At 49.4% G+C, this 18,976-nt stretch overlaps 10 protein-coding genes across 10 annotated transcripts; 3 read left to right on the top strand and 7 right to left on the bottom strand.

The window, feature by feature from the left end:
* Positions 1–797: 797 nt before the first annotated feature.
* Positions 798–1,852, top strand: V865_007666 (uncharacterized protein; the record flags this gene model as incomplete). Its single annotated transcript, XM_066231409.1, has 5 exons — positions 798–814; positions 863–1,212; positions 1,295–1,330; positions 1,466–1,740; positions 1,817–1,852. 5 exons carry the CDS (start codon positions 798–800, stop codon positions 1,850–1,852), a joined length of 714 nt encoding a protein of 237 aa, XP_066087506.1.
* A 308-nt stretch (positions 1,853–2,160) lies between these two features.
* Positions 2,161–3,356, bottom strand: V865_007667 (uncharacterized protein; the record flags this gene model as incomplete). Its single annotated transcript, XM_066231410.1, has 6 exons — positions 2,161–2,493; positions 2,541–2,644; positions 2,707–2,745; positions 2,808–2,852; positions 3,010–3,133; positions 3,180–3,356. 6 exons carry the CDS (start codon positions 3,354–3,356, stop codon positions 2,161–2,163), a joined length of 822 nt encoding a protein of 273 aa, XP_066087507.1.
* Positions 3,357–3,733: 377 nt separating this feature from the next.
* On the bottom strand, positions 3,734–5,641 carry V865_007668 (uncharacterized protein; the record flags this gene model as incomplete). The annotated part of the gene is made up of 6 exons (XM_066231411.1): positions 3,734–3,942; positions 3,985–4,038; positions 4,175–4,558; positions 4,614–4,660; positions 4,733–5,344; positions 5,490–5,641. 6 exons carry the CDS (start codon positions 5,639–5,641, stop codon positions 3,734–3,736), a joined length of 1,458 nt encoding a protein of 485 aa, XP_066087508.1.
* Positions 5,642–6,009: 368 nt separating this feature from the next.
* V865_007669 (uncharacterized protein) lies at positions 6,010–7,175 on the bottom strand (the record flags this gene model as incomplete). Its single annotated transcript, XM_066231412.1, has 5 exons — positions 6,010–6,121; positions 6,174–6,594; positions 6,637–6,749; positions 6,804–6,837; positions 6,881–7,175. 5 exons carry the CDS (start codon positions 7,173–7,175, stop codon positions 6,010–6,012), a joined length of 975 nt encoding a protein of 324 aa, XP_066087509.1.
* A 185-nt stretch (positions 7,176–7,360) lies between these two features.
* Positions 7,361–8,323, bottom strand: V865_007670 (uncharacterized protein; the record flags this gene model as incomplete). The annotated part of the gene is made up of 5 exons (XM_066231413.1): positions 7,361–7,512; positions 7,563–7,679; positions 7,778–7,994; positions 8,111–8,216; positions 8,262–8,323. 5 exons carry the CDS (start codon positions 8,321–8,323, stop codon positions 7,361–7,363), a joined length of 654 nt encoding a protein of 217 aa, XP_066087510.1.
* Positions 8,324–8,622: 299 nt separating this feature from the next.
* On the bottom strand, positions 8,623–11,687 carry V865_007671 (uncharacterized protein; the record flags this gene model as incomplete). Its single annotated transcript, XM_066231414.1, has 16 exons — positions 8,623–8,677; positions 8,742–8,986; positions 9,042–9,342; positions 9,393–9,469; positions 9,520–9,663; positions 9,711–9,837; positions 9,881–9,943; positions 10,003–10,100; positions 10,155–10,272; positions 10,328–10,418; positions 10,465–10,724; positions 10,775–10,853; positions 10,897–11,067; positions 11,124–11,327; positions 11,370–11,589; positions 11,643–11,687. 16 exons carry the CDS (start codon positions 11,685–11,687, stop codon positions 8,623–8,625), a joined length of 2,298 nt encoding a protein of 765 aa, XP_066087511.1.
* A 470-nt stretch (positions 11,688–12,157) lies between these two features.
* V865_007672 (uncharacterized protein) lies at positions 12,158–14,450 on the top strand (the record flags this gene model as incomplete). Its single annotated transcript, XM_066231415.1, has 11 exons — positions 12,158–12,225; positions 12,288–12,545; positions 12,600–12,685; positions 12,742–13,054; positions 13,116–13,185; positions 13,236–13,393; positions 13,446–13,649; positions 13,698–13,767; positions 13,812–13,886; positions 13,939–13,975; positions 14,023–14,450. 11 exons carry the CDS (start codon positions 12,158–12,160, stop codon positions 14,448–14,450), a joined length of 1,767 nt encoding a protein of 588 aa, XP_066087512.1.
* A 69-nt stretch (positions 14,451–14,519) lies between these two features.
* V865_007673 (uncharacterized protein) lies at positions 14,520–15,449 on the bottom strand (the record flags this gene model as incomplete). The annotated part of the gene is made up of 3 exons (XM_066231416.1): positions 14,520–14,723; positions 14,772–15,341; positions 15,393–15,449. The coding sequence occupies 3 exons, from the start codon at positions 15,447–15,449 to the stop codon at positions 14,520–14,522; spliced, it is 831 nt and encodes a 276-aa protein (XP_066087513.1).
* Positions 15,450–15,507: 58 nt separating this feature from the next.
* Positions 15,508–15,987, bottom strand: V865_007674 (uncharacterized protein; the record flags this gene model as incomplete). Its single annotated transcript, XM_066231417.1, has 2 exons — positions 15,508–15,794; positions 15,849–15,987. The coding sequence occupies 2 exons, from the start codon at positions 15,985–15,987 to the stop codon at positions 15,508–15,510; spliced, it is 426 nt and encodes a 141-aa protein (XP_066087514.1).
* A 584-nt stretch (positions 15,988–16,571) lies between these two features.
* Positions 16,572–18,889, top strand: V865_007675 (uncharacterized protein; the record flags this gene model as incomplete). The annotated part of the gene is made up of 13 exons (XM_066231418.1): positions 16,572–16,715; positions 16,777–16,805; positions 16,866–16,938; positions 17,043–17,208; positions 17,253–17,286; positions 17,342–17,384; positions 17,438–17,451; positions 17,494–17,594; positions 17,682–18,004; positions 18,177–18,262; positions 18,312–18,430; positions 18,478–18,596; positions 18,722–18,889. 13 exons carry the CDS (start codon positions 16,572–16,574, stop codon positions 18,887–18,889), a joined length of 1,419 nt encoding a protein of 472 aa, XP_066087515.1.
* Between the last annotated feature and the right edge of the window lie 87 nt (positions 18,890–18,976).

Below are 18,976 nucleotides of genomic sequence, written 5' to 3' on the forward strand. Positions count from 1 at the left end.
CGCCTTATCGCTTCCGGGTTTCACACGTGTCCAAAAAGTCGACAAGCACAATGCTGGACGGGATATGTTCTGGTGCATGCTTGTTGCAGAGTATCTATAGTAGGGTCCAGTGGGTATCTTACGCGGTATTGACGGCGATGCTGAACCGGGGGGTGCTCTTGTTAATATATGCGGATAGATAGAAGGCAATCTTACACGTGTGAAATCCAGAACCGGCAAGGCGACACCCGATGACGGCTATAGTACGTGGGGTACAGATATAAATGCCACGAATTTAATTGCCACGAGGGGCCAAGTTGAATGGGGTACGGATAAAAGTGCCTCGACGCGGATGGTAAGGGGGCTGCACGTTTATGGTGAAGGAGAGGGTATGCAGTGGCGATGGAGTGACTGTATGCATGAGATAGATGACCCGACACTATGAACCTATGCATGTAGTGATCCGCTTGACTGGTGTCATGTGAGCAGCGTGGATAAGATAGATCAGTTTTGAGCACGTGTGAAACCCGGAAGCAACAAGCGGACACCCTGCTGCGATTATGGTAAAGGGGGTGCGTATATAGAGTGCGAAGAGGGGCCCAGTGGCCGAAGCGAGTAGTAAATGTGCTGCGTATATATATTTTACGATGACATCTACGGCTACCACGACGCGAGTGGTGATCGCCGAAATACGTGACGATAGACCTACGGAATAGCCGGGCCGAGCTTGAGCTGTTATCTGTAAGCTGCAAAGAGATACCTTGATATCTATCAGCTAAATCATAAGAGACACAGCATACTCGCCCACTCATTGCACAATGTCAAAGATCCTGATGTGAGTCCTTTTGTCTTGGCCAAGAGACACTTGGTTGACCCACGGCAGCACCCGACACGTCGGGACTCATGCCATGAGCATCCTCGAGAGCTCTGGCTACGAGCTCATCGTCAATCCGCAAGACTCCGAGCCAAGCAGAGAATGGGTCTTGAATCAAATCGCCGACCCCCATGTCGGCGCGGCTTGCATCATGCACAGTCAGCCTAGCGACAAAGTAGACCAGGAGTTCATTGATGCATGTAACGAGAATTTGAAGTGTGTCTCCACATTCAGTGTTGGATATGGTGAGTCTGCTACCCCCTCAAACATCGCTGACAGGTCAGATCACATCAACGTAAAAGCTGCTCATGCTCGAGGGATTAAGATCGGACATACCCCAGGTGTATTGAACGATGCTGGTGAGTTTAAACCCTACCCAGACAATGCTGACAGTCAGTCGCCGATATCACCGTCATGTTGGTCTTGATGACGCTTAGAAAGGTCGGCTATGGCATCAACCTCGTGAAGCGTGGAGAGGTGAGTCCGTTGAGACGAACAAAGCTGACCCTTAGTGGCCCCAAATCCCATGGGCTCCATTCGTCCTCTGCGGTCACTCTCTTGGCCATCCTGGGCTCAAAATCGGATTCCTTGGTTTTGGTAGAATACCCCAAGCTGCCGTCGACAGGCTATTGGCTTTTACCAACAGGACCGAACCGCCAACCATCATCTACACCTCCTCGAGAGAAAGAGAGAATCAATCTGCTATCGACGCCGACTTCACAAAGAGGTGGGGCGTCGATGTCAAGCGAGTGGAGAAGGATGTACTTGCGTCCCAGGCGGACGTCCTCATCGTCTTGTGTGATCTCAACCCGTCAACCAAGGACATTGTAAACAAAGACTTCCTGGCCAAGATGAAACCCACCTCAATCTTGGTCAACGTTGCGAGAGTAAGTCATTCAATGCATGACGTTCCGCTGATATGTTGACAGGGTCCCGTGGTCAACTCTGATGATCTCCATGCAGCGCTTAAATCCGGCCAGATCTTTGGCGCAGGGTTAGATGTGCTAACCGGCGAACCCAACATCAAGCCAGATCATCCGCTGTTACACTTGGACAATTGTGAGTACGGCCCAGAGAGGAGCTCGCTGACAGATAGGTATTGTTCTTCCACACCTTGGCTCCGGAGATTTCGACACGAGAAACAAAATGGCAGAGCTTTGTGTGCGAAATGCCATTCAGAGTATGAAGGGCGAGCCGTTGCTTGCAGAGGTGAAAGGTTAAAAGTGTGTCTGATACATGAGGCTACACGCGACTAAATTATAGGAATGTATATATGATTTAACGAAATTTTTAACCGAATCATTCGCTTAAGAACCAACAGCAGTTGCTTCAGAAGTCCGAGGCTCGGCTACAGCATCTCTCTGACCCCGTCGACTGAAGAAGCCTCCCTTGGCCGTACCGGTGGTTGATGCGCCAGGGACTCCTACCATTGCAGGTGCTCCAGCAGCGGCATGCTTCTCCCGGTCAAACACCCCGCCAGAGCTGGAGAATTTGCCGGAAGAGAGTTGTAGCAAGCTGAGGTCGAGTTTTGAGAGCCTGTAAAGGTGGTAGATAGTGAAGACAGGCTTGGCAAGGACATCGAGGATACCGTAGAAAATCATCTCTGAGTCTGGTGTAATCACATTACCACCGTCGGCGAGCTGTGACTGGGTCAGCGATGATATCTTTCAAAAGAATTGTCACTCACACCCCAAGCAATTGGGTAAAGCAGCCAGAGGAACGATAAGATGGCAGCGGAAGAGGTGAAAGCGCTCTTGTAGTCCGCTCCGAGTGCCCCTGCACTTGCTCGAGCTGGGCCAGCGAGAACCCACCAGATCTATGAGATGTCAGCGTCGAACCAGTGTAGATCTGACGTACATAAAACAAGGCGGCACATCCGAAAGTGTAAAAGCCTAACGAGCTGAAATGTAAGCGAAGAAGGATCGAGAACAGGCAGATGGGTTACTAAACTCACCCCATTTGTAGCTAGTAACGACCAATGCACCGACCAACCCCGTCACTATCATCACCAAATCAAAGTAACACAACGCGATGATGTCCGAGAGAGGAAGACCGGAAGCCAAAACCAATGTTAAGAGAAGCGAAGGGGTAGTGATTACCCAATCGATGTACCGGACATACTACGTTATCAGCGAAAGTCCAACACCGATCCCAACTCACCCAGATCTGCCTGGTGGTGTTCGCAGAGTATCCCATATGACCAAACTCAGTGAGAACAGAGGCATAACCAAGATCCGAAGCCATTGAGAAATATGCGATGGCAGCAGTGGAGAGGATGAACTGCAGAGGAGTCAGTGTGGATACTCTCAGATTGTAAGTGACTTACCAAGCACAATTGATGGAACACTCGTTGGCCCCGTGGGAGGGAGAATTGCCAGAAGAAAACGACGATATCTGTGACCATCATAATTGCGAAAACCGCCCAGAGCCAGTCAGACCCACGGACGGTGATGTGCTGAACTGATCCAGAGGGAGGGTTGGTGTCAAGGGCGTGATTGGACATGTTGCAGGTTTAGCAAAAATAGTGGTGCATGTAGAAGTTGGTTCCCCCGCGACACATACCTATATATATATATGTATTGTTATAGGCATGGTCGACGTTGGCTTCAATCTACACGAAACGTCATGAACATCTGAGATGGACACAGATACGAGATTTTCAACCGCCGGATCTCAACATGACGTCGATGTTACGTACATCCAGAAATATTCTATATATACCGCCGATCGTTATCCCAAGAGCCTCCTCGCAGATCGGAAACCTGCATTTGGGAATCAGGCCGGACTCGGCATGCGTGAGATGTCTCATACCGTGCTGAATGATACATGATGACAAGACCAGCTTATAAACGCCGTCAGAATCCAAATGAAACTACATCGTCATGGCAGGGGTCGTAGCACCCCGGCGACTCTCTCATCCCACTCTTCTGCACTCCATTCGCCCAAAGGATGTACCAAGAACGCTGTTAGAGTATTCACTGGTGACCGCGAGGGGTCTGATCCACTTGATGTGGCCATGATAAGCCGAATGACCTTTTCGGTTATACCCTCGAAAGCGTTTCGAATACCAGATGTTCCTGGTGTAGTAGCTGACATGTCAGTCACCTTGATCTGTCGAAGGATATACTCACCAGCAAGACGTTCCATCAGAGCTAGGCAAGTCTGGATGTCTAGTAACGTATCCACTGTCGAGGGTATGATGTTCCAGTCATTCTGACTAGCTTGGAGGGTGCAATGAAGATAGGTCATTCCTTGAATGAACAAACTGTGCATGGATATCCAACCTACTTTGTCAGCGGACATCAATGCTTTGTCACTTACTAAAGTCAACCCTTCCCATGCGAGACAAGTCTTTGCTCCTTCTGATCACCTCCCTTGCACTGACTAAAGCTGTCATTGTTCCGTGTCGATCGGGGTTTGAGGAGGCTCTGGACGGTCGGTAAAGCATGGATATAGTAGCATGATGTTGCACAACTTGCCAGTGGTCGCTGGCATACCCTGTTCCTGCGGGACACATCGCACGCCATTGGGCTAGTCGGTTCACCATGGAATCGAGCCATAGAGCCGGCGGAGCCACCGTCGATGCGTAAAGGCGTGTGTGGATCTCGCTTTGGATCTGGTGAAGACGGTAGACCTGTAGCGATGAAACTTTCAACGGTGATGGCTCTCCTGGAAGGATTGCATTGTCGGTGATGAGGGAATCGTCTTGGACGGATGGAAACTACTGAATCAGCCCATCATCCTGGATCATGAGACTCACCTCTGTTGTCACCCATGAATTTGAGATTACAGGTGGTCGACCTGTTACTACACATATCATCACGTCGAGAGAGTATATTCTTTCAATTATCAGCTAAGATCATTGTCAAATCCACTCACATCCAGAACAACCTCCTTCTCATATCCCTCTCCAGAGGTTTCTTCCCCAAAGTGTCTGCTTCTTGATGCAAACCCAGCCCAATGGCTTGTCTTGCTACGGATCCCGCTAGTTCCCAAGCGTTCCCGTACCCAGGCTTGTAGAGCACAAAGATAAGACGGGCCACCTGAATTTGCAAGCTCTCCACACCATTCAACCCAATGACATACTTTACAGCATGATTGAAGAAATCTACTGTCTGAAGTGGCATGGCTGGATCCGATAGGCCTGCCTGGTCAAGGGAAGCAGAGCCTATAGCTAAAGCGTATAGGACGACCGCTATGTCGAACCTAGCGACCGATTCGTCAGAAAAGCAAACGGCGTCGACCTGCCGCTGCAAGGTTGGAATGTGAAATATGGGAAATGCGGCGTTTGTGTATAGGAAGTAATGTGATAGCAATTCATGTATATGTCGTCGAGAGGGTAAGATGGATCGGTCAAATGCTACCAGCGATGAAGGTTTAGGGGGAGGTATGTTGATGATTGCAGGAGGATCAGGTACTGGGGAAACACCGGACCCTCCGCTGTGCGAGGGTGGAGAAGGCAATTCGGGCGGATCTGTATCGAGACGGGCTCTATTAATCGCATGCTGAGATGGCTGCATATTCTCCCGTTGACTGATCCAGTGCGCTTTCTCCTCCTCCAACCCACGGATACGCTCTTCCAGCGCAGCGATATAGCTGAAAGCCGTCAGCTTGAGCCCCACTTCATCTCACTCACCTCCACGACGTCGTTGCATTCGCATAAACACATTCTTTCCCCTGCTTCTGACATCTAGCACAGATAGGTCTCTCTCCTGTACACTGCATAACGACATCAGCTGAGGCCGAGTGAGAACTGTCGAGCCCACCTTGATCTTCCTTGTCCTGCATGATTCACAGGCTGATCTCGGAGTGATCCGTCCCATTCCTGTTGCAGCGATGGCTGGTCTGCTGATAGGCGTACCAACACCATTCTGGCGCTTGCTCGTCGAGGTGGATGGAGTGCTGTGACGAGCTGGGAAGCTCATGTCGTTGTTGGGAATCAGAAGGAAAAGAAAGTTGGGGAAATGGGATCCGAGAGAAGGTCAATTGCAAGTGAAAAACGGAAAGATCCCGAGTTGTGCAGAAATTGATAAACACCTCCGATCGCATACTCTCTTCCAATCGACTACGAAACGATATGAACAAGTTCTGTTTACAACCGACTATCCCTCCCACTCCTTCTTCTGATTGAACAAGTCTTGCCGAACAGTTCCCACCTAAACCACCCTGTCGTTGATACTGCCGCCCTTGAGCGCTTCGATCATATGTCCCACCATAGCCAGACAGGTAGCTTCTTGTACGTCGGCAGGTGCAGCTCCGTAATGAGGTCTAGGAACATGATCAGCTCTTCGTAGATCCCAACGTCTCCTTCAAGACTCACGTAATGACACAACCAGCTTTACACAATCCTTCGTACCTTTCCTGTGTAGGGGGCTCTACGACCGTCACATCTACTCCAGCCCCGATTATCTTCCCTTCCCTGAGAGCGACTTCCAAATCCACCTCATCGACTATACCTCCTCTGGCTACATTGACCAGCACCGCTGATCTCTTCATGAGATCGAACTGAGGGGCGGAGATCATCCCCTTTGTGTCGTTGGTCAAAGGACAGTGGAGAGATACGATGTCCGATTGAGTGATCAGATCGTTGAATGATGAGGTGCGGGTCATGAACTTGGGGGGGATGTCCCGCTCCCAGCGTCGTAGGTCAGCTGCTGAGAGGAATGGGTCGTAGAGTATGACATGACCGTGGAAGGCCGATTGAAACATCCTTGCCAGTGCGAAACCGGTATCCCCACCACCTACAAGAGTAAGTATCGACTATGTGCCCATTCGTCACTCACCGATCAGACCGATAGTCTTTCCAAAAAGCGTTTGCCCACCCCACCCATCAGCTTTGTTGATCGTTTCCCCAGCGTAAAATCGAGCATGAGTGGTGCTGATCTTCCTCGCAACGCTTCGCAATGGGTCAGCTGTAAGTCCGCTGCTGCTCATAGTCACATGCACTCACTCTATAATCAAGCCAAGTGCTAATTCGGCAACCGCTTGGGACTGCAATGGTCAGCTGTAAGCTTGTCAAGAGTTGACTCACATTAATCCCAGGAGTGTTCATCACGACTATACCGGCATCCTTCAAAGCTTTTAGGTCTAGCATATCCACTCCGGTCCCTTGCTTCGCTACATACTTGAGCTTCCCATATTCCCTGACCACATCTACATCTTCCTTGGTCACACTCCCTGATATAGTCAATAGACCTTGAGCGTGTTGTCGCCAGTCTTTGAATCTTTCAGAGGAAGGGAGTATCAGATCAAAATGCTCGGTTGCGAGGGCCAGCGCTTGTGGGTGGAGGGGGTTGAGCGCGACGACGATGGGTTTGGTCATGTCGAGATTGTACGTATGCTCTCAATGTGAGTGATGCAAAGAGCAACGTTCATGATGAAACAGAACAGTCCAAGTGCCGGAATAACAAAATTCGTAGAGTCATGTGTCAAAGGATCGTTCACGAAGAAGGGCGTCATTCCTTGGCGCCCTGATATTTTACGATTCACAGTACAATGCATGTTCATCTATGAGTACGATCTGTCTCCGGTCTTAGTGGTACCCGTAGCGAATCCCATTTGCCTTTCCATCTCAGCAGCCAAACAAGCATTGTCGACAGCGATCGAAACCATGTCGAATCCTTGGTCCAAACGTTGTTTCGCGATTTGACCATTAGAGCCTGGGGAAGGGTCAGCTCAATTCCCAGTCTCGCTGCCGGTCCACACTCACAGAAGATCGCAGCAACCTTTCCAGCAGCATGGGCTGCTTTAAGGGTCTTCGCGATAGCAGCTTCATGTTCCTCTCCCCCGAATTGGACGTTCATTTGCTTTGAAAGATCAAAAGGACCTGTCACATATCAGCTCTGTTCGCAAAATGAGTAAACTCACCAATGAAAAGCACATCCAATCCAGGAACCTTTGCGATCTCCTCTACATTCTCTATACCTTGTCTGGACTCGATCTGGACGATGACCAACAATTTTTCATCCGCTTGAGAATCATATTCTGATCCCTTGCATCCGAATACAGGAGGACAGAACATGGGACCGTAACCCCGAGATCCGGTAGGAGGGTATTTGGAGAATGAGACGATCTTTTTCGCATCCTCAGCGTTGTGACACATAGGGGTCATAACACCGTGAGCTCCAGCGTCGAGTGCTCTCTTGATCATCCACTCCTCATTCCATGGAACTCTGATGATGGGACTCGCACCGGCAGCAGTAGCGGCCAGGGAGAGCTGAAATGATTAGCTGAGCCCTTCTAAAATAGTTCACTCACATCAAAGTAGTCCTTGTCGGTGATAGCACCATGTTCTGCGTCAATCAACACCCAGTTGAACCCGCCAGTAGCGAGAACGGTCGAGATGGTACAAGCCCCGGGGAGGCTACAATGCTCAGCGATGTCAACGATACAAGTAACTCACGTGCACCAGAAACCGAGACCAGGTTGCTTGGCTTGAAGAGCGTTTCTGAGGTATGTTTTGGCTTCCATGTTGAGTACGCTTTTTGACAGATGCTAGAAGATAAAGAAGAGAACAACTGTGATGCTGATATGCTATAGCTAGATATGTTATAGGTATAACTCATCCCATCGAGTACGGTGCTTGTTTGTCCGTCCCGAACACCCATCGGGATCTTTCGGTACATTGGGCCGACTCCCTGAGCTGCAACTCGGTCCGGTAAATTCTCTAGCAAATGGTATGTATGTACTCTATGTGCATGAATGTTGTCAATGCGATATGATGGGTCTATCTCTACGTCTACGCTAGGTCATCATCGTCACTTGATGGCTCAATTCTCTCGCTGGATCAACAGGCGACTACTCGTTGCTACAGCCGTCCACCGCCTGAGAAGGAACAGGGCTTGTCAGCTTGGACATATGTCGGACACCAGTGCAAGCTCCCACTCACACGTTGACGAAAATTGTCTGAGTCTCATCGATAATCAAAGCAGGACCCTTGACCTGATCTCCGGTATGAAGCGAAGCCAGCTCGAATACTGGCACGTCCTGTCTCTTGCCTTCTTGACCATACCATACATACGCTTCTTGGTGAAAGTCTGCTTTGCGCTGATCTACGTCGTTCAACTTCAATGACTTGTACTCGGAGAATGCGGACGGACCAAGCGAATCGAACGTTTTGCCAATCCCTCGAACCTGGTGAACATCTGTCATCAGACGGATGCTTCGACTCACAGATTCATTGACTCACCTTGACATCATCAACGATGATATTCTTGTTCAACAAGAACCCAAACTCCTCCTTGTAAGCCCTTTTGAATTCCTCTTCAAAATCTCCTTCGCCTGCAGCTGTTTCCAAAACCATCAACGAAGTATCCGACCCGTCAAATCGCATATTCAACAATCGCTCAACCTGTATCTTGCTGTCTTCGAACCCAGAATCCTTCAGCACCTTCTTGACTCTCGTTACGAGCTCGTCAAGTCTGGAAAAGAGGGAAGACTGAGTTGAAGAGTTGTAGGTGTCCGAAGCGGGTTCTTGCTGCTCGTATACTCTGAAGGCGATATCAGCAATATCCGACACTCCAGTGGCGTGCATACTTACCTATCTGCAAGCGCTAATCCGTATGCTGAGAGGATCGATGAGTATTTGTGAATCAAAACCCGATCTATACCAAGAAGCTATGGAAGCCGTCAGCATGTATTTATGACCTGACCATGCATTGACCAACCTCGGCAATCTCGCAGGCGTGTTGACCACCGGCACCTCCAAAAGATGCAAGGACATGTTCGTCTGTCTTGAATCCTCTTGCTTCGGTCAATGTTCGGATCGGCCTGGCCATAGTCTCGTTCGCAACTTTCACGAAGCCGTAAACCTGTTTACGCCTCATCAGTTCTTGATACGATTCACCTTTTTACTCACAATCTCGTCAATCGTTTTCTCTGTCCCGGTTTCGGTTCGAATTTCTTGAGCGAGTTCCTCGAATTTTGTACGGGATGCCTCTGGATCAAGATCCTGATCTTCGTTGGGACCAAAGCATTTAGGGAAACTGGTGGGTCTTCAGTGGGGATCTCAATAGATTTGTGACTCACTATTTCGGTACAAGACGGCCTAGGAAGAGGTTTCCGTCCGTCAAAGCGAGAGGGCCACCTTTCCTACGAGTGGATAGATGGTAAGCTTGACGATCTCTGTATCATGAAAAATCAGGCCTCACCTGTAACACGCTGGTCCAGGATGGGCTCCAGCAGACTCTGGACCTGCACGGAAGAGTCCATTCTTGTATGTCAAGCAACTTCCTCCTCCAGCCGCAACCTGAGCTCATGGTAGCAGTCAGATACATATCGTCCACGGCTTATACCAACTCACCGTATTGATATCGAGCTGTGGGGTGAACATTGATATACCAGCTGTGGTGGTTTCCCATACCGATTCGTATCGCCCAGCATACCGAGATACATCGGTTGACGTTCCGCCTACATCGAGACTGAGATGAGAGGTGGTCAGCTAGAGCTCGACGAGTAGGAGCCCATCTCACTCACCCTATCACTGGAGATCTTTCTTCCTCATCCCAGCTTGTCAAAGCGCAGCCCACAACTCCACCAGCCGGTCCTGAAAGAATCGACTTGAGGCCTGAAAAGTTCTGCACCTATGTCAGGGAGCTCCATCAAGTTCCCACTCACATTAAGGTCTACCAAGCCCCCGTCTGATCCCATGAACTCCACATGTAAATCACCGTCTGCTCCACCTGCAAAGCCGGCATAGAAACCCTTCAGATAGTCTTGTAGTACCGGAGTGAGATAAGCATCGCACGTGGTAGATTGCCCCCGGTTGGTCATCTTAATCATGGGCAGGAGCTGGGACGATAATGAGATATGGGGGAATCCAATTTCTGATGCAACTTTTCCAATCGCAAGCTCGTGATCAGGGAATGTGTAGCTAGTATGCGCAGGTCAGCCTTGGCTCCCGATCAGACAGACCTCACTCACGAGTGAGCCAAACAAACGGCAATTGAGCGATACCCTTCGTCGTACAATGTCTGCAGATCCTTCTTGATAGTATCGAGATCTTGACGATATTCAGCCTTCGTCTTCTCCCAAAGTGAACTCACCTGGTTCCCGGATCACTTTGACTGCTTCTCCGCTCAACCCTTTCAAAATTCTGCCAGGTATAATGTTCTCCTGCTCTTCGGCGCCTACGCCAGAATATGCTTTCTGCACTGATCCATCCTCGTTGAATACAAGGGCGTTCTGCTCGGCTCTTGGGTCCGATGAAAACCCGACTGCGAGGTGATCTGATGTTAACAGCACGACAGTTTCAGAAGCGGCGCCGGCTTACCTAAGGTAACCCTCTCATCCACTTCTACAGCTTTAGTGTACAAAGGCTTTGCTCGCTTGATATTCAGATCAAAGATCCTTGGTCTAGCTTGGTTGCCGATCTCGAGAAGGTCTTTGAAACCCTTGGTGATGATAAGAGCATGTTTCTGGCCCTTCCTCTCCAACAGCGCGTTGGTTGCAACCGTTGTGGAAAGCCTGACGTATTCTAGGCAATTGTCAGTCCTTATCTAAGTTAGCTTAGACTCACCGATCTTGTTCACTGGCAGCGGTTTGCCCCTCTCGAACTTCTCCCCGGTGACCCTTTCTAGCGCCCTTCGGACACCCTCGGTGGGGGCATCTCGATAGTTGCTGGGATCTTGCGACAGCAACTTCAAGACAAACTCTTCTCGTTTGGATTCATCCTGCTGAGCGGATTTTGGGTTGGATCGAGGAAGGGTAGATACGTGGACATCAGTGAATGTTCCGCCCTAGAGCTGAATGATCAGCTTCGTCAGGAGACCTAGAAGTGACATAGACTTACTCTGTCGATGGATATTCGAATGGAATGATCGGGAACAGAAGACATCGTTGATATCGGTGGAGGTGAGGGAATAGGGTGATGTTCTTTGCAGGACTTTAAGTAGACTCTACAGCGGTGTTCTCTACCTCAGCTAGACCTGAGGCAACTGCAGGTATGATATTCTGGAATCGATACAGATGGATTATGAAGGAACAGAGGACGAAGGAATGTAGGTCGTCAGCGAATACGAGTAGGATAACAACAAGTCACAAGTTATCAGCGCGCTTCAGCACGACTATGGTCCTCCTCTTATCTCTCTCATCCGACCTCATGCTCATTCTCCGCCTTCATACATCTCGCATACATCCCCCTTCACTGTCGATTTCGCTTTCTTTTCAATTACACCAGGTCAGCCTGTCAGAGGACTAGAATCCCCGTCTCTTCTGGCACGACCTGGCTCGCCTGCACTTCGATAACTCATTCATCCGATCAGCCCTTCTCTTCTCGGCTATCTCGATTGATAATCATCGCCCATCATGGTCAACGAGTCACTTCCACAAGTCCAGAGCAAAGCCAATTATGATCCCATTACCCTGTCCTTATTGTGAGTCTTCCTCCTTAGTCAAGCTGCATCGCAATCTCCTATCTCCGCTGACCCCCCGCTAGCTCCAATCGGTTCATGTGTATCGCCGAAGCAATGGGTCGATCACTGAAGCAAACGGCTATCAGTACCAACATCAAGGAGCGACTGGACTTCTCGTGTGCCGTGTTCTCTCCTACAGGTGATCTCGTTGCCAATGCCCCTTTCGTCCCTGTACATCTCGGATCCATGAGTTGGTCAGTCGAATATCAATTGAAATTGCATGGGAAAGATCTCAAAGACGGGGATGTACTTTTGACCAACTCACCAATGGCCGGTGGAAGGTGAGTAGCTCTCAAAACCTCTGTGTGGACATGTAAGCTGACCCCCCCATCTAGTCACCTTCCCGACTTGACCGTGATCACTCCATGTTTCGACGAGAATGACCCTACCAAGATTATCTTCTTCACAGCGTCCCGAGGTCGTGAGTTTGTTACAGTGTCTCATGCCAGTGTTTCACTGACCGATTGAACACCACAGACCACAGTGACATCGGTGGTATCCTGCCCGGGTCCATGCCCCCGACTTCCACTCAGCTCTACGAAGAAGGAGCCAACATCCATTCACTCAAGATAGTCTCAAATGGCTATTACGATCACGATGCTTTACATAAAGTCATGGTGGAGGATCCTGCTCAGTATCCTGGCTGTTCAGGTTCCAGGTCTTTCAGAGATGTCGAGAGTGATGTCAAGGCTCAGATCGCTGCGAATAATAAGGGCACCAATCTTCTGAAAGCTTTAGTACAAGAGTACGATCTCCAGACGGTACATAGCTACATGAACCATATCAAGAAGTGAGTGGAGCTCATACTTGAAAATACATCAGATCACTCAGCCACACTTCTCCCCGCTCAGCAATGCCGAACAATCAGTGCGGAAGATGCTGCGAAAGGCTGCAGAGAATGCTGGGACCAATGTGCTACATGTGAGTCATGCAAAACGTTTCATGATCCCTATTTGACCTTGGTTCCATAGGCTGTCGACTATCTAGATGACGGATCGCCTATCGCCTTGACCATAACCATTGATCCCAAATCAGGCTCGGCAGTGTTTGACTTTGAAGGTACCGGTCCTGAACTTCGTGGGAATCTCAATGCACCTATCTGTGTTGTGCATGCCGCTGTGATCTACTGGTAAGTGGACGAGCTGATATGGTCAGGTATGCGAGCTGACGTATGACGACAGTATGCGATCGATGATCGGCGAAGATATCCCTCTCAACGCGGGGTGTTTGGTACCCATTGAAATACGGATACCCGAAGGATGTCTACTATCCCCTTCACCCGAAAGTGCGGTATGCGGTGGTAATGTGATGACGTCGCAGAGAATCACAGATACGGTTTTGCTTGCATTCAAGGCGTGTGCTGCTAGTCAAGGATGTTGCAACAAGTGAGCTTTTAACCCATTGCACTTGTAAAGCTGACATTGCCGTCTCAGTCTGTCATTCGGTGCAGGTGGGAAGAATCAAGAGACTGGGGAAGTAGTCGACGGTTGGGGTTATTACGAGGTAAGTTCGATGCTAGTGGTACCTGTGACTGATCCATCAATCAGACCATCGCCGGTGGTAGTGGCGCTGGAGACGGATGGAACGGAACATCCGGAGTGCACTGTCATATGACCAACACGGTGAGTACTATGCGAATTGATCGAAATCTTCGTCAGCTGACATCGTAAATAGCGTATCACGGATCCTGAGATCCTGGAACGTCGTTATCGTGAGCGGTCATCTTCCCGGACAAGTCCTGGCTGATCCCCTGCATAGCCGTCATCCTCCATGAATTCGGATTTAGACCCTCCTCGGGAGGTGTTGGTAAATATCGCGGTGGAGAAGGATGTATCCGTTCACTCCAATTCCTACAACCCTTATCCGTATCCATCCTATCTGAACGACGATCTCGAGCACCCTATGGTCTTGCCGGAGGTGGACCAGGAGCTACAGGGTTAAATCTTTGGGTAAAACAGCCAAAAGAGAAGGATGGTAAGGTCAGGACCATCAATGTGGGAGGTAAAGGTACCATGCAATTTGAGACTGGAGACTGTCTGATATTGCATACCCCTGGTGGAGGAGGATGGGGAAAGCCGGAGGTAGTAGATCAAATCGAAAAGGCGGAAGGGGAGAGGCTTCTTAAAGAGGCGAGAGAGTGGGAACCAAGGGGATCATGGGCTGACAAGGCTCAACCAGATTTCTAATGAACATACGTATACAGCATGTATCAATACCAGTAGGTTATGTAAATACATATAACACACCAGAAAACATTACACTTTATCTTCACTTCTCTGACGATGTTTACTGGTAAATAGCTCTAACTCTGGTGCATTAAAAATGGAACCATCGAATGCCTTGTAGATCGTCATGGTCATGACGTAGAGCCAATTGAAGCACACTTGAGTTGATACAACAGCACCAATCACCCGAAACACCTCAGAATCGAGCTCTGTTGCGAGAGCATTGGAGGCACTCTGAGATCCATCAGCAGGTTCATACATTTGGAAAAGGAAGATACTCACCGCCCAGACCCCTATCGGGAATGTTAACGCCGTGAAAGATACGTTGAACGATCGATGGCGCAGGTAGGACCGATCGACGTTCCATATGTGATCGATGAATATCGCAGTCGCCAGGAGGTACCAGCACAAGCCCAATCCCCATAGGATCAGACCAGTGACAAGGCCTCCAGCATACGTCGCTTGAGCCATCATTGTCATCGCTGTTTGCTTTTTCTGCGTTGCCAGGAGGTCGATGCTCGATGAGTAGACCAGATCTTTGACCACTTTACCCAGATTTACAATCCCGAAGCTACCTTGACCACAAGGACCTACAAGAAGAAATAGACTGGGTAAAGCTTGTGGATCAGGTGCTCCATGGGCGATGAGTCGGTAAAAGTAAGTCGCGCTGATGAATAGAGCCAGAGGGACACCGGTTCCCCATACAATGTATGATGTGATGACGATTGACTTTGCGGTGGAAGGCATGGACTGGGATACAGCCTCTGCTACCACACCGCCAGAAGCGGCTGCTACGACTGAAGAGACGATGGGCAAAAGCCAGCTTGCTGACATCGACGCGATCGTATGTGTCTGCCGAGTAATCCTGAATGTCTCAGCGGGGCTCTGGTGGATCCAACTTACATCATGAATGACACTCCCATAGCGACGAGGACGGAGAGAGCAGCATCGAAGGCCCATAGTGCGACTGCTACTATGCCCCATCGTTCGCCCCAGTTGTTGACGCAGACGAGAGCTATCATGTTCTTGGGATCGTCAGCGTGTTAGCAGCAGGATGAAAACCTACGACGATAGTAGCAAAGCCCATCGGCAGAGTTCCCCATGGCAGAGCGGCAGAAGAATGTCTGAGCGTTGTTGTGAAAAGTCCCTTCCATCGTATGTACCGGATGAGATTGCCCACGCTGAGCAAAAGGAAGAGAACAACATTGAGGACGAAGATGACTATACCAATCGTCCTCAACCATCTTGCAGGGTATGGGAAAGTGTAGAGAAGGATCGACACGATTCCTGTACCCATATTCAGTGCTGGAGGGAATTCGTCAACACTTACTTATCCCTGGGTGTCATGTTAGAACTCACAGAAGAAAGCGGGCGAAAGGTTGATGACGCAGTGACTGAGCCGAGTGCCAACGTTTTCCTTTTCGCCAGAGACGTCACTCGTCTCAATTTTCGCGTGGTGCTGAGGGGGGGAGATGGTATTCTCTTGTTGCATAGACATCTCGTCTGCTGGTAGATCAGTAACCATCTTTTTGTGACACAGAGTGATGAATTAGGTAGATTACTGTCAGCTTGATCTCTTCCACTGATACATTCGAGTCGTCTGCATATATATATATACATGTACATGTCTACGAGTTCCTTCGTCACGGAAAAGATGTGAGGACATGTATATCAGTTTTACGAAGAACGATATAGCGACTGTCAGCCGATGGCGAATCCGTAGTGCATCGTAATTATCCAACATGAAGTGACATTCGATTCGGACTGGGTGGGTTTTTCCATTCGTAAAATCACTCTGTCGACGTGATATTGCTCTACATACTCGAGTAGAGTATATTCGGAATCCATGCAGTTCAGGGTTCTGATTCGGTGTGATTGGTGTGGTTTCGGTTTTGACCGATGTGGGCAGTGGAATTGACCGCCCATATGGGGGAATGTATGGGAATCACAAATGAGATGCACTCGTAGTCAGAGATAAGCATCTGCAAGGATTGTCTCGTTCGACTGTTGCTCGTGATATATAAACCCTTTATCCCGTTCATCGCCCTCTGCGGAATACATCCAACAGCAACGGAACGCACAATGACGACGGACGAGATAAGACCGCTGCTCAACACCGCCAACACACCTGACTACTCCTCAGCTCCCAAGTCAGATGAGCCCGCCGATGTCAATAAGCTATCCTACAACAAAGTGGGCTTGAGCGTCAACAGGTTCTGGCTTCTGGTGAGTACTTTCGACTTCCGTGCAGAGCTGATCTTCAGTGTATCTCCATGTGGGTATGTAGTTTTCTGAATGCATTCGACGGGACCGTTGGTGAGTTAAAAATCCGAACATCTTTGATCCCCACATTCGTCTCACTGACAGATATTCCAGTTGCGACGCTTCTCGGTCCGATCTCTTCTTCTTTCAACGCTACGAACATGGCCTCGTGGCTCGGTACTTCTTAGTAAGTTGATCTCAGTCAGACGTAGTCGCTGATATCATAGCATGCTGTCCGTGTGCTGTTTAACGCCAATCTACGGTCGTCTCTGTAACATCATCGGACGTCAGGCTTCCATGCTTTTGGCTATGGCTATATTCAGTGAGTCGTGGCCTTACAGTATCTTGCTGACATGCTTAGCCACTGGCAACCTTCTCTGTGCTGTTGCGCCATCTATGGAATTCCTTATCGCTGCAAGAGCCTTAGCAGGCATGGGAGGAGGCGGTCTAAGTACAAGTGAGTGCATGGATGTTGGTGGACCAAGTCTGACGACGATGCAGTCGGAAGCACGATCATGAGTGATATTGTACCAATGTGAGTGATCTCAGTGCAGTAGAGTCAGTCGTATCTGATGTTCTCCTCCGAAAAGTACACATCGAGGTATCTACCAAGGTTTCGGAAATTTGGCATTTGTGAGTTACAAACCCCTCTCGGAGGTATGTGCATTGCTGATAATGAATGACAGGGAGGTGGGATGGGGTGAGTCAACCTGACACCCATTCTAATGCTGACCTTTGACAGCTTGGGAGCGCCGTTAGGTGGTATCATCAATGACTATCTTCACTGGCGTTGGGCTTTCGGCATTCAGGTAGGTTACAATCTTGAAGAGATCAGGGCTGATCGTTAGATCCCTGTTCTACTGGTCGGAAGTCTTCTCGTCTACACCAATGTTCGCTACACGATCCCTTCTGATCCTGCATCTGGTGCAGCCACGCCTGTTGTCAAGCAAACTCCCATGCAGCTGTTCCGACGAATAGACTTTTTAGGATGTTTCCTGCTCGCTGGATGGGTCGGCGCAGCACTGATCGCTGTCTCTCTCAAGACCAATTCTACCTCGTTAGATGCCTATGCCTGGTCGGACCCTATCATTCTAGGTCTGTTTGGCGTCAGCGCAGTTCTATTCGCTCTGTTCTTGCTGGTCGAGCTCAAATGGGCCTCGGAACCTGTCATGCCATTCGAACTGCTTAATAGGAGGACGGCGGTCAGCGTTGCCATCAACAACTTTTCCATCTCTATGGCGCAATTCGCTCTGGTGAGTAAAAGATCTCGTGAACCTCGCTGACATCTAGATTTACACCATCCCCCTCTTCTTCACCGTTGTCCGGGGAATGTCTTCTTCACAAGCAGGTGCACACTTGATACCAAACTCCATCGCCGGTATGATCGGTTCCCTAGGTTGTGGATTTGTGGTTCGACACACCAAGAAATACTACTGGTTGAACTTCTGGTCCGGATTTATGGGCCTTGTTGGTGCTATATTGATTTCGTGGTGGAATCGGGAATCCTCTGAGTAGGTTCACAGGAGAAATGAGCATGAAACTGCGCTGATATCTCGTCAGGTGGATGCTCTGGACAAACTTATCATTCACGAGTTTTGCCATGGGGGCTGTCACTACTTTGACCATCGTCGCCCTTATCGCAGATGTCGGTCATGAACATGTTGCGATCGCCACCAGCTGTAGGTTGTCCTTAAATCAGTCATGATGTCGCTCATCCTCGCCGTAGTGTCATATGTCTTCAGAACAATCGGTCAGGTCTTGGGAGTTGCATTATCGGGTGCCTTGGCCCAAGCTATTTTGCAGAAAGAGTTAAGTAAGAGAATCACTGGACCTGGGGCTGAAGAAGTGAGTGTGGTTCATCACGATCAACGCTAACTTCCTAGACCATCGCTTCCATCCGAGAATCCTCTGCGTCCATCCGATATTTGGCAGAACCCCTCAAATCGATCGCCATCAACTCATACCAAAAGGCTTTACACGCCGTCTTCTTATGTGCAGTCATCTTGAGTGTGATATACCTCCTTGCCGGTTTGGGGATCAGAGAGATTGATATGCACAAAGCGGTTATTAAGCCTGCAAACGGTCAAGGAGAGGAAGAGGAGGAAGATATCGTCGGAGAGGTGGTCGAGGCTCCTTAGATGAAAAGACTTCTCGATGCCTACGGCAGTACATCGATCGCGAAAAACTGGTAACAATGTCTACACAAATGCATGCATCCGCAATAT

Source organism: Kwoniella europaea, chromosome 2, assembly GCF_036810445.1.
Source record: "Kwoniella europaea PYCC6329 chromosome 2, complete sequence".
NCBI classification, from domain to species: Eukaryota; Fungi; Basidiomycota; class Tremellomycetes; order Tremellales; family Cryptococcaceae; genus Kwoniella; species Kwoniella europaea.